The following is a 13,601-nucleotide window of genomic DNA, read 5'->3' on the forward strand; positions in this document are numbered from 1 at the left end:
GGAAAGGGTATACATGAGAGGAATTTAGAATAGGGTTTGGCATGTGGCAATGATATATATCGAATATTGATGTTCCCCTGAAATTCCTATGTTGAAACCAAATCCCTAGTGTGATGGTATTAGGAGGTGGCACCTCTGGGAGGTGACTAGGTCATGAGGAGGGAGCCTCTTGAATGGGATTAGTGCCTTTACTGGAGAGACCCCAGGAGTCCTCCCTCCTCCCTTCTACCATGTGAAGACACAGCAAGAAGACAGCTGTTTATGAATCAGGAGGTTCTCACCAGACACTCAATCTGTCGGCACCCTGATCTTGGGACTTCCCAGTGCCAGAACTGCCAGAAACAAATCTTTGTTGTTTATACCAATATTCTATCATACCAAAACCAAGACAGGCAAGTAACAAAGATAGGCAAGTGTTCAATGAAAAAAAAAAACTATTACTTTTCTTTCTTTTCAAGAAGTTGGTTCCTCTCTGACTATATTATGCCTAGGAGCAGAAGAGTCAGCAAGACTATAGGAGAAATTTATTCATCTAAAGTCTACCTCCATACTTGCAGCAATGTCAATCCAATAATAATAAAACTTCTTGAAAGAGTATCTTTGAGTTTAGATTGCTGGAGGTTGAGCAGATCTCTAGACACCTGACTTGTCTGGAAGAGGGTTCCTATGCTTTGTTTCCCCATGCGTAATAGAGTCAGGGGGTGAGAGGGTGGTGGTCAGGGCTCAGCATGTACATTTTCAGGAAGGGACCTTCCTTAAAGGGATTCATCAAAACTGAGAAGTAGACATATTTGTAACTGCTTATATTTTACTGGTATTCAGTTTCTCTCCTCTTCTGAATTCCCACAGTGCCTTACTCTCTTCTAACAGGTGTCATCCTTGCATTATGGAATACCTAGACCTACATCCTTACCTTCTCAGCCAAGCTAGCTCCTGGGATTTATTACCAGAATGCTAAGAATCTATAATGCCTCTTTGTACTCATTACCCTCTCAGGTAACACACTGGAAGCAGTTCATTCGCCTTTAAAAGGAGACTCCAGTGGCGGAATGTCTCCCCATGACCTCAAGATCAAGCTGCCATCACTTCTTGCCTGGAAAATAACAACAGTCACAGTTCTGGGGGCCTTCTCCAGCCTCACTTCCACCCCTGTGGCCAAAACAACTTCTCTTTAAGAGCAAGCGTGGCATTTCACTCTGTTAACATGTGTGGTGGCGCTCAGTTACTTCTAATACCATCAAAGTTCCTGTCCGAAACTTCCAATATCTTGCCTAGCCCCAGCTTTCCTTCCAGCCACTTGGGTCTCTATTGTCATTGATTAGGGACACCTGGGTAACACTTCGTTGGGTGGCCAACTCTTGATTTCAGCTCAGGTCATGATTTCAGGGTCCTGGGATTGAGCCGATGTCAGGCTCTGAGCTCAGCGTACAGTCGGCTTGAGGATCCCCTCTCTCCCTTCGCCCCTCTCCTGGCTCATCCATGCTGTCTCTCTCTATAGAGTCAGTAAACAAATCTTAAAAGGAAAAAAGAAAAGAAAAGAAAAATTCTGTCAGTCCATGGTGTCCCTAGGTGTCTCAGTTGGTTAAGCCTCGGACTCTTAATTTTCAATCAGGTCATGATCTCAGAGTTGCCAGATCAAGCCCCATGTAGGGCTCCACGCTCAGTGAGGAGTCCGTTCGAGATTCCTTCTCCTTCTGCCACTCCCCCTGCTCACACTCTCTCCATCTCACTAAAATAAATAAACAAACAAACAAACAAACAAATAAATATCTTTTTTAAAAAGTGCTTTCAGCCCTTCAATGGGTTCTTTTTTCTCTTATTTCTGGACTTTCATCCATGGTGTCCCATCTTGTCGTTCCACATGCTCTCTGGTTGATTCCTCCCCATCTTCTGGGCTTCAGGCATCCCTTTCTCAAGGAGGCATTTCAGAGCTCCTATGGTTTGTCTCATGGCCCAGCGATGAGTGTAAATAACCCCCGTTCTTCCCCTACTACAGCCTGAAGTCGCTGAACTGCTTCTCTACAATTTCCATGGGACTGTAAGCTCCCTGAGAGCAGGGAGCTTCTCACTCCTCAGCTGCATGTCCGATGTCTGGTCTACAGTAAGTAATCAATAAATACCTGTGGCGTGAATAAACTGAGGTCCGCCAGTGGCAAGAAACACTCCCCAAGCAGAAAGAGAGACAATAAGAATTTTTAATGCATGGAAAGTCCTGCAGGGACTCTGGGCAGACCCACAGGTAGCAGGAAGAGGCAGGGATCCTGCAAACTCAATAACGTCTGGGAAAAAAAAAAAAAAAAAAGTCATAAAGACCCAAGCTTCCTCACTGCACCGATTCTCGGGGCCTCCTTCCTGATGCTGAAGAGGTCAGATTGTCTCTCCAGAGGTTTCCTCCAGGGTCCACTGCAGGAAGGAAGCTGAGTGTGGCAGGAGGAAGGAAGAAGAGCAAAGGCCGCTTGGTCTCCACCTGAAAGCTCCTGCCTCGGGACTGACCGCCATCCATAAGAAAAAGTTTAAAAAGGAGAGACTTTGATAGAGTCAAATAATATCTTAGAAAAAATAAAAGAGAAAAACGGATAATTCCAGTGGTTACAAAGTTCTCTGTCGGCTATCCACAAGAGAAAGAGTTTGCTTTGGCCTTGCTGGCAAGCTCATCGGCCAGGCCCATCCTCAGCTGTCCCCTAGCCCCCCCAGGCCCCAGGATCCACAAGAGTACTGCTCCCCCTCCCACGGAGAGTCTCTGTGCTCACGGAGGGTGGCACCCTCCCTCACCGGCCCTTGGACTCCCCATAGGTGTTTCGGGCCATGGACACCATCTTCTCCTCGCATGTGATTTTGGTGTCCTTGAGGATGCTGTACCACACCATACCCGCGGGCCGGACCTCCTCGCTGCGGCAGAAAAGGTAGGGTACGGTGTCCACACGGCTCTGGATGTAAGCGCTTCTCAGGAGGCTGGAGCAGTGGCTGCTCACCCTGTCCAGTCGCCGCAAGATCAGGTGGGCCTTCCTGAAAAGGAAGATGAGACAGTGAGGAAGAATGAAGCCCAGATCAAGGGTTAAGCCTTTGAGTGGGGAATAAAAGTCAACAGAGAAATGGGAACTTCCGGCTCCAACAATCTCCTATCCGTTCCTGGCCTGAAGGCGGTATTTCAAACACCTACTCAAAAATCACCTCCAAATTTGTCCTCTTCCACTGTCCAATGTGTAAAAACCGAAAGCGACGTATAACCTTTGACCCAGCATTTTCGTTTCTAAAATACGAAGAGTCCCAGGACTTATAAGGTCACCAGCCTTGGGACTCTGACCAAGAAGAAATCATTATAATAATAATACACAGCAACAGCAATCCCAGCTAAAATTTACCGACACCTGCCACACTAGACAGAGAATAAACGCTTTACCTACATTTAAAGACTTCATGTGCTGTCCATAACAGCCCTGGACATACTGTTCTTTCCACTCACCCAGATGGACGTGGAACCCGCGGCTCAGAGAAATGACGTCGTGCGACCAAGGTCAAACAGCAAGGTGACCACTGGGGCTGAGCATTTGGATCTAGGTCTGAACGTCCCCAAAGTCCCTCTCTATGAGCGTGTTTCTCATCTATAAAATAGTGATGATGGTCTCAGCTTCATAAGTGGTGGTTAATGTCTAGCATGAGAAATGCCCAAGCCTGGCACAGAGTAAACTCCCAATAAATGATACCTGTGATTATAAAGAATTGTTATGATGGTTCCTTGGGATTAAGGTCATTCAGAACACTGGTCTGAGCAAGAATCACCCTGTCCTGTGGTGATCATCATTAGTAACTTATCTAGATCCCTTTAACCAGTAAGAGAGAGGACCCCTGAGGTCATCTGATGGCTGCACAGAAAATTAAAGCTAACAAGGATCTCGGAGACCCTTGGGTTTCCCAATGATGGCACTGTTGACATCTGGGCCAGATAGTTCTATGTTGTGGGGAGTGTCTTGTAGGAAGTTCAGCAACATCCCTGGGCCTCTGCCTATTAAATACAAATAGCATTTCTTTGTCCCAGTCATAGCAGTGGAATCGTCCTCTTGGGGGGAAAAATCACCCTAACTGGGAACCAGTGACCTAGTCTGACCTATTCTTATTAAAGATGTGAAAACTGAGGCTCGGAGAGAGAAAGGGATATCCTTTTCCTGGGTCACACCACACGGTAGACATCATCGTCAAGGTGCTAGTCACCATGTGGGATCCAGTTTTCTCTACATTCCAGCATATTCAAGATACCCAAGGGCTAAATGAGCAGCTCTCTCCTGCTGTCCTCTCCATGCCCCTCTGAGACCCCAGGAGGGAGGGGGTTTTACGACAACAGACCCCACAAATGGGACACTGTGTTAGGCACCTGCATGACGGCTGGAAAAGGGCCGGGCTTCTATGTATGTTTTGTATGTTTTGTGGGCACGATTTATGAGGTACCTTTCAAAAAGTCCTCTTTGTATAGTTCACCACTTGGGTGGAATATTTCCTGAGGTGCCAAGAATTCATAGCTTCATAATCGCACTCGAGTTGCCACTCTGCCCACGGTCCTCTCTCCCTGCCGGCAGCACCTCCCAACCAGAGGCTTGAGGAGTTCATTTCTCTGTCCTCCCGGTTTGAGCCCTTGCTCTGTTCCTTAATAGCTCTGTGTCCTTGGGAAATTTTCTTAATGTCTCTAAACCCGTTTCTTCTCTTGAAAAATGGGGCTGCTGTAAAGTAACAGGAGATAAAATCATCGACTGCTCATTTACTGAGCACTTATTTTATGGTAGGGCTCCCTCTTCAGTGTGAAAGACAGACAGATGGAAAATTACAGCACAGGTAGCTAGGGCAATGATAAGAGGAGGTGTGGGGGCTGGGGAGGTGGGAGAGTAGAGGAAGGTAGGAATGGGAATATCCAAGAAGGCTTCCTAGTAGAAGGGCAGCTTGTGTTGAGTCTCAGAAATGAGTAGGGGTTAAAGATGACAAAGGCAAAACAGGAGGCAGAGGTAAAGGCATAAAGATATGGGATTATATAGAAGTTCTGAGGATCGGGGCACCCAGGTGGCTCAGTTGTTAGGTGTCTGCCTTTGGCTCAGGTCATGATCCCAGGGTCCTGGGAGGGAACCCCACATCGGGCTCTCTGCTTGGCGGGAAGCCTGCGTCTCCCTCCCATCAAACATGATGTTCCCTCTCTTGCTGTCTCTCTCTCTGTCAAATAAATACATAAAATATTTTTTTAAAAAAAGAAGTTCTGAGGATTTATGGCAGGAATACCGGGACTACTGTGTGTAAGTGGGCACGCAGTGGGGGACTGGAGAAGTGGCAGAGGCTAGGCCGTTGGAGCTTAGGAACTTGGGCGTGGGTTGTACAGAATAACGGTACAGCACCCAGGCTCTATAGCCTGACTGCTCAGGTTCAAATCCTGGCTCAGCCACTTATTAGCTCGGTGATATTGAGGGAATTGTTTAAGCAGGTGTGACCCAGTTTCCTTATCCATGAGATGGGAGTCCTGTTAAAAAACAGGACTGTTAAAAAACAAAAAACAAAAAACAAAAAAGCCAGCATCGATGAATCTGTAACAAGCCTTCAATAAATGTTATCTACGAGAGTGGCCTGGAGGGCAAACCAGGGATTGCTCAAAGGGTTTCAAGCAGCAACATAATGGATTCAGAGCTGGACTATTTAAAAATGTTCCCGGCTGCCTTGAGGAGAATCAAACTGGGGGAAGGGCCAGAATGACAGCAAGAAACCTGGTCGGGGGGCGCCTGGGTGGCTTGGTGGGTTGGGCCGCTGCCTTCAGCTCGGGTCGTGATCTCGGGGTCCTGGAATCAAGTCCCGCATGGGCTCTCTGCTCAGCGGGGAGCCTGCTTCTCTCTCTCTCTCTCTCTCTCTCTCTCTGCCTGCCTCTCTGTCTACTTGTGATCTCTGTCAAATAAATAAATGAATCTTTAAAAAAGAAAAGAAACCTGGTCGGGCACACATCCAGGTGTTAAGTGTTTCCTATCGTCGTACTTAAAGGCGCTGGTTTGCTTTTTCGCTCTGTGTTTTTGAAAGCAATGTCCTCCTTCTGCTTCCTCATTTATAAAAAGGGAGTAACATTCACCAACCTCATAAAGTTATAGTGAGGATTATGTAAGTTAATACATGCAAAACTCTTAGAAACATGTTTGGCACATCCTAAGTCCTTGACAGAGGTTAGCAAGTATCACTACCAACACCTGTGCTCCCCCCCACCCCCCCGCCCCATCATCAGCCTTATTTGTGTTCTGGTGTAAGCCCAGAGCATATTTGTAAGTCAGTGGCAGGCAAAAGACAGAAATGCTAACAGCCTCTAACTTGGGGCCAGAGTGCTGGGTTGGAGACATGCTGTGTACTCTGGGAATATATAAACTGAACACCTAATCCTGAATTTGGGAGCTCAGAAACCTTCCCAAGGGATGTAACATCTGCACCAAGACTTCACTGATGAGACAGGTTTTTCAGGTAGTTGGGGAGGCAGAGGAAAGTGCTCATGGAAAGTTAGATGAGAGGAAGCATGAGCACCCAGTTCTTTGAAATGGTTAGCACAAAGAATGGGTAAGAGACTTCTCAGTCTGGCAGGTATCAGGCCACTGGGGCTCTTCAAAGTCATGGTGAAGTATTATATTTTAGGGGCAATGGAGAGTGATCACAAAAACAAACTATGAATATAAAATGAGGTGGGAAAGGGGAGTTTTTCCAACATTCCCAAATGCTTTGCCTCCAAAGTCCCAGCCATTTCCTCAAGAAGAATCTTAGGACTCAACTGAACCAAGTCTCCTTTTGAATGGATGGGGAAATGGAAGTTTGGAGTGAGAAAATAGTTAAGAGAACACTTTAAGTTAGTAACAAGGACAGAGCAAGAACCAGAGCTCCTGACCGTAGAGAGAATGAATTGGAAGTCACAGATGCAGATCTGAACTCTGTAACTCAACAGCTGTGTAGATCATCAGCAAGTTCTTCGATGCTGCTCTTATTTACGGCCTCCATGAAATGGAAATAAGAGCGGTGTTTTGAGGGAGAGAGAGAGAACCTGGCTAACTGGCTCAGTATATGTTAACCAAGATTCAAAGTAGCATACTGTGGTAGAAAGGACATAGGTTTCAGAGCCCATTAAGGAAGTCACTTCTCTGTAGTTCTGTTTGCCCATTTGTAAAATGGGATTAGAGATGCTTGTTGTGTAGGGCTGTTGTTAGGCTGAAATAAAATGACTGCCCTAGGCATCCAGCACAGATGTCTGTACACAATAGGCACTAAACCAGTGTCAGTTCACTTAACTGTCCCTGTTCTTTTTCCAATGCACACACTATCTACGACCTTGGTTTGCATTTAGCCAACAAAGACAGAAGTCAGAAGGTGACGCCAAGGAGAGAAGGGTTGGAGATGCTTAAAGGCCTGGGAGGAGGAGGAGGGAGTGAGAGACTAAAGGCAAGAGTGCTGGGTAATAAATTTGTAGGCAACGGAGATGCATAAATCAAAGGCCAGGCATAATCCAGCTTTCCCTGTAGAAGGAATCATAGGTCAGAGTGACCACTTCTCTCAAATACCGGAAATGAAATCTTCCTCATTGGAGACAGGACCCAGAACCGCTGGCATAGGAAGCCAGAGGTGAAGGAGCCGCCACACATTAATTTATGATTGTATTAGCAGGCAAGACTGAGACAGGAATGGCTTGTGGAGGAGTCAGGGGCTGAGTTCTGATGCCACTTCTCCGGGAACTGTAGAACCTTTGACCGACCATTCTATTCCCAGCACCATTACCCAATCAGCTGTTGACACAGTTAGTGGACAAAGACCTAATTTCCAGGGGGGCCTTGGAATGGAGGAGGGGAAAAAGAGGCAGTAAGGAAACATTCCTATTGGCCTCTCCCCCTCCTCCCTATCTCCTTGAGTTGAGCTTAAGTGTCTCTGTGTTAGCTGACCTCAAGCTTAATGAGAGTCGAGGGCATGACGTGGTTGCACAAAAATGGGACACAACCTCCAGAAGTAGACAGGGCAGATTAAGAGAAAGAATGACTTCATTCATATTGTCCCGGTCAGGCCACATCTGGAGAACCCCAGTCACTTCTGGTAAGAGGGACATGAGCAAACTGTAGCCAGATGCTGCTGCTGAAGGTTGTCTCAAAAGCAAGTCTTAGGAGGAAGTGTGGAAAGCAGGAATGGAATGTGTCCACTGAAGGGGGGATATTCAGGCAAATGGTTATGTTGTTCTAATAAATGAAGACTGGGAGGGGGGTAGGGGCTGAAACTAAATATAATCCTCGCCACAATCCTAGAGTCCGTACTTCAGTCCTAGTCTTTAGGTAGTAGAAGTGAGCCTCAGGCTGGTCATAGGTTTTGACCAGGGTTAACAGTGTGAGAATAGCATCTAGATCTCTGTTGCAAGGCATCCCAGTGTTATCAATGATGTCACTTTAAAATTAACAGAAGGCAAATTTTGACTCAACATAATTAGAAAAAATTAAAACTAGAGTCCTCTATCTACAGAATGGATCCTTCCATATCTCCAATGGGTTTCCTTCACTGGGGATAGCCAAATCAAGTATATTTTAGAAAGGAGTCTTAGTCTGTTTGGGTTTCTATAACAAAATACCACAGACTGGGTAGCTTATGAACAATATGGATTTCATTCTCCCAGTTCTTGAAGGCTGGGAAGCTCAGGATCATGGCACTGGAAGATGTGGTGCAATGGCTGTGAGAGCGAGCTTCCTGGTTCAGAGATGGTACTCTCTTGCTGTGCCTTCACATGGTGGAAGCAGCAAAGGATCTCTCTGGTCCCTCTATTATAAGACTACTGATCCCATTCATAAGGGATCCACCCTCATAACCTAGTCACCTCCCAAAGGCCCCATCCTTTAATGTTATTATCTTGCACATTAGATTTTGGACCTATGACTTTTAGAAGATACAGCATTTAGACCAAGGCAGAGCCTAATGGATGTAGAAAATGGAGAAGATTTTTGTTGTTTTTGTTTTTAATCTAAAAGGAATTAGAGGCTTCATTCAGAGAAATACCACCTGACGGGCATCTGATGAGCACTTCGCAACAGAACCTGGTGTGACACAACTGCCAAGGCATGGAGTTCCTGATGTGAGAAGTTCTACTCATGCTTCAAAGTCATGCTGAAATGTCATCTTCAGGAAGTCTTCCAGATCTCCCCAGGTATCATAAGTCATCTTTCCCCTTTGCTGCTAAAGTCTTTTATTTCTCTGTTGTGATATATATTATATTCTGCCTTCATCGTGTATAAATCTTGGGATGCAATGTGTTACAATGGACAGGATATTGGTTTGGATTTTGGCATTTTTGAGGTTATTTTGAATTTGGCCTCTGATAGTTACTAGCTGTGTAACCTTCTACAATTTACTCAATTCCACTGATTCTCTGTTGTTTTATCTTCAAAATAGGTTGTTTGGGAGATGAAATGACCTATAAATGACTGGGCCCATAAGAGATGCCCGTAATACCTCCCACCTGCTTCTAAGATAGTAGAGTACCCCTGTTGTCCAGCTCCTGACTGTGCAAGAAGAAGGAACTAATAGGGGTAAATTAACTTGAACCAAGGAAATCTCAGTCCCTAGCATTCCAAATCCAGTAATTCTCTAGCAAAAATTAATAAAGGGAATGAAATGGCATAAGAGCATCAATGTGGACCAAGGGAGATAATCTGGCAAGTGGGCAAAACATTTGTATTAATTTCTTTATAAGAGCATAGCATTTGGAAGAAACCTAATTGGATAAAAGACTCAAGTAACATATGATACATTCATATAATTGTATGGATAAAGGGCCCTCCCAGATAACATATCTACATATGCATCCACGAGAAAAGACTTGTTAAGTGTAAACAGGTAGATAACAGAATATAGTGTATATATTTACTGAAAATAGCAGAGTTGGTGGAAACAGGGCTGTGTCTATAGATGCGCATGTATTCTTAAGCTTATACTGAGTCCCCATTCATGTGTATATCCATGTCATACCTGTATTTATATTTGGAAAGCAACCTAATAATGATTTTATCTCTGGGTTGGGATTATGGATTCAGAAGTGCAAAATTTTCCTTTCCATTTTATATACATCCACATCATGTAGATGTTATAGAGTAAGAATTACTTATAGAACAAAATACAATCAAGTAATTCCATTTTTAAAAACGTGAATTTGGGTGCCTGGGTGGTTCAGTGGGTTAAGCCTTTGCCTTCACTCAGGTCATGATCCCAGAGTCTTGGGATGGAGTCCCACATCAGGCTCTCTGCTCAGCAGGGGGTCTGCTTCCCCCCCCCCAACCCTGCCTGCTTCTCTCCAGACTTGTGATCTTTCTCTCTCTGTCAAATAAATAAAAATAAAATCTTTAAAATTTTTAAAAATGTGAATTTTTACACATTTATTTTATAGTTGGTGTGATGAATTTGTGCAATGAAGCCATGGTTTTATGGTTTCCCAGTAGTTTCCTGGGATTATTTTCAGAATAAATCCACATCAAGTCTAGCCGTGGACCATTCCCACAGAACAGAAACCCAGCAAGTCAAATACGCCACCTGGATATTTATCTTCAACACCAGGTTTGACATGTAATTTGTAAGATAAACAGTGAAAATATTTACATTTTTTCTTCTCCTTATTCTCTCACAAGAAAACATAATACCTTCCCAAGAATTCATTCCTTAACTGATGGTAAGTATGACAGAGTCTCAGCTAACCCAGTGATTTCAGTGCAGAACTGATACAGACTTCGAGATAAGAGCTAACCTTGTTATACTATCAGTGGGAACACTGATCCTTGGAACACTTGTTCAAAGTCATACTGTGTTTTGTTTTTGTACTTATTCACCCTAAGACATCTTAAGTTATAAGAATGCCACTGATTAATAATAGCCTTTTAAGAAGCATGTAGCACTAATGCACACATCCATTTGCACTGTCCATCCTGATTTCAGGAATGTCAAAATATGCAGAAAATTAAAAGTGCATCTGAGGTCCATAGGAATATGGCCCTAGAAGCCCAAGTTTGCTTTTGTTCTTAATATCCTGGAAACTCCAAAAGGATTAAGGTTTTTGGCATGATAGTTAAGGAAAGAGCTAATATATAATCTTGAACTGCAAGAATATACAGGGACATCAAATTTGCTTACTTTCATTCTGGATACAGCACAGGATATGGATACAGTTCACACCTGAGAAGCGTAGGAAAAGCTTCTTGCCTTGCTGTGGTGAGAAAAATCCCAGGCTAAACCAAGCCTGGGATGATTTCTGTGATCTATTAGTAATGTCTGCCATGGAAGCAAGATAGGCTGAGATAGTACATATACTATCACCAGTCCAGAGAGATGAATTCACCAAAACAAAATCTCTTCAGTGCTCCCTCTCTTCTTCCTACTCTATCATTTCAGCCAAATGAAGCTGAGAGGATGGAGAAGCCCAAGAGTAGTCAAGGGTGTACTGACTGAAGCAAATTCTGGTCCTTAGCCACCTATGAGATCAGCTTCTCAGGTCTCCTAATAGGAACCATATGGCTGGGACAGCTGGGTAGCAGCAGGTCTTCTCTGAGCAGCTGTTTGCGGCACCTGTGGCTGTCACGGAAACTAGGCTCTGGAGGACAGTGGCCTCATAGACTCATGAGGCAGACATAAAAGATGCCCTTTTGTCACTAAATTTTATGGGGGTATGTGACTACAGATACAGGGAGAAGTACAGAACATTTTGGGGTTTGGTGATTAGAGGAAAAGAGAATCCTAATAGAGTTCATCCCACGGTATGAGTCCTCCTGGGAAGAGCTCTTAACACCCTGGCCACCCTAGATCCTTGGGAGTCAGGACACTATGAAGGAGAAAGGACAGTCAGAGCATGGCTGTTTTCTGGTCTTTATGAACTTCAGGGCTTTTTGGCTCCCTGGCTCCCCAGCTGGAAGGGACTTTGGAGTCCAGCCCTTTTATGCTACAGATGGGGACCAGAATGGCAATGGAATTTGTCCAAGGTCATGGCAAGTGGATGGCAAACCTAGGCCAGGAACCCAAGGACAGTGTCTCACTCTTTCTCCTTTACCATCTGACGCCATGCCCACTTGGGAACCCTTCAGAGTCATGGCACATTTACTCCAATGGCTCCTCTGGGTTTTGGGAGAAACAACAAACTCCTGGACAGAGCTCACAAGAGCCATCATGCTCTGCCCTCTGTTGAAGTCCCAACCTTGGTTTTTTTGTTTTGTTTTGTTTTCCCCTCTCACCTTGAACTCTGTCCCAATGAGATTTGTACTTCCTGACTCAAGTGTATCCTCTTAGCTACCCACCCCAACACTCATCCTTGCACTGGTTGTTCCTCTGGATGAGAACACCCTCCTCCTTCTGCCTGGAGGACTCCCATTCATCCTCTGATGCTAGGCCAAGACTTCGCTCTCTTCTCCACAAATCCTCCTTTGAGGTCCAGGTCTGGATTAGCTGTGCCTGCTAATCCCATCTAGAACCTTGTCCCTCAAACTGTGCTTTTGGGACCAGCAACATGGACATCACCTGAGAGCTTATAAGAAATGCAGCCCATCCTAAGCCACTAAGACAACTTAAATTTTAGCAAGACTCTCAGGGGGTTCTCATACACATTCAAATTGGAGAAGCACCGCCGGAAAACAAACTTCCCACCCCCCATTTTTGTAGTATGCTTCTTATAACATGTTTCACTGTAACTGCCCATAGACTTTCTCTCACTAGGTGCTGCCCTTTGTAAAGGCAGGATCTGTCTTCTTCATGCATACATTTCCAGCCCATAGCGCAGAGCCTGGCCCACAGTAAGAATATTAAATGAACCAATGAATAAATAAATTAATGAAATGTGGTCTCCTGGGGTCTCTTAATATTTGAAAGGACAATGTATTTTTTGATTATTATCTTTAAACTGGAAAGAATTAGTTCATGGAATTCAGTTGTCTCTGTCACCCACAGACCTTTATAAGCTCAGAGAGACCCAAGAGTCCCTTGGGAATGGGGGAAAGGGGATTTGAAATGGAGACCCAGCAGGTGAGGCCCCAGGCCATCCTCTCTAGCTTCTTCCAGAACAACTGTGCACATCTGAGCCACACATCCACTCATTCCATTATCCAGTTATTTAACAAGTATTCAGCACCCACTAACAAGATTGACTAGGACCTAAAGAATCACTAAGTACGCATAAGCTGATATTATAGTGCAGAAGAGAGATAACACAACAGTAAATGCCTAAGACACATGAGATATTGAAATTAGTAGGTACAATGCATTAAATTAAAATATGATGGTGTGATTGAGAGAACAGGTAGAACTTTTAGAGGATTCTCTGAGAAAGTAGCATTCTAGTTAAGACCTGCCATTCTACTTAAGGCCTATTTAGGAAAAAAAGAAATCCACTGCTAAAAAGCTAAAGTACCACTGCCCTAGTTCATCCTGTTCATTTTATAGATGAGGAGACTGAGGACCAGAGAGAGTCAGAGCCCAGGGTTACACAGGTGAGTTCATTAGCAGTGTCAGGATAGATTAGGATGCAGCTATCTTGATTCCTGCTGACAACAGTGTGGGATGTTAGAGGAATATCATATCCTTCCAGAGACTAGCAAGACTGAGGAGGGAGG

The 13,601-nt window shown here is 44.6% G+C and overlaps 1 protein-coding gene across 3 annotated transcripts in view; it reads right to left on the reverse strand.

Moving 5' to 3' along the window:
- Positions 1–2,177: 2,177 nt before the first annotated feature.
- Positions 2,178–13,601, reverse strand: part of ASTN2 (astrotactin 2) — an 855,422-nt gene continuing 843,998 nt past the window's right edge. For all 3 annotated transcript variants that reach the window (XM_082697137.1, XM_082697136.1, XM_082697135.1), the window contains one exon: positions 2,178–3,006. In XM_082697137.1, the coding sequence (XP_082553263.1) occupies positions 2,769–3,006 (238 nt within the window). In that variant the 3' untranslated portion in view covers positions 2,178–2,768. The remainder of the gene's footprint in view (positions 3,007–13,601) is intronic.

Source organism: Mustela nivalis (genome assembly GCF_964662115.1).
Source record: "Mustela nivalis genome assembly, chromosome: 13".
In the NCBI taxonomy this organism is placed as follows: domain Eukaryota; kingdom Metazoa; phylum Chordata; class Mammalia; order Carnivora; family Mustelidae; genus Mustela; species Mustela nivalis.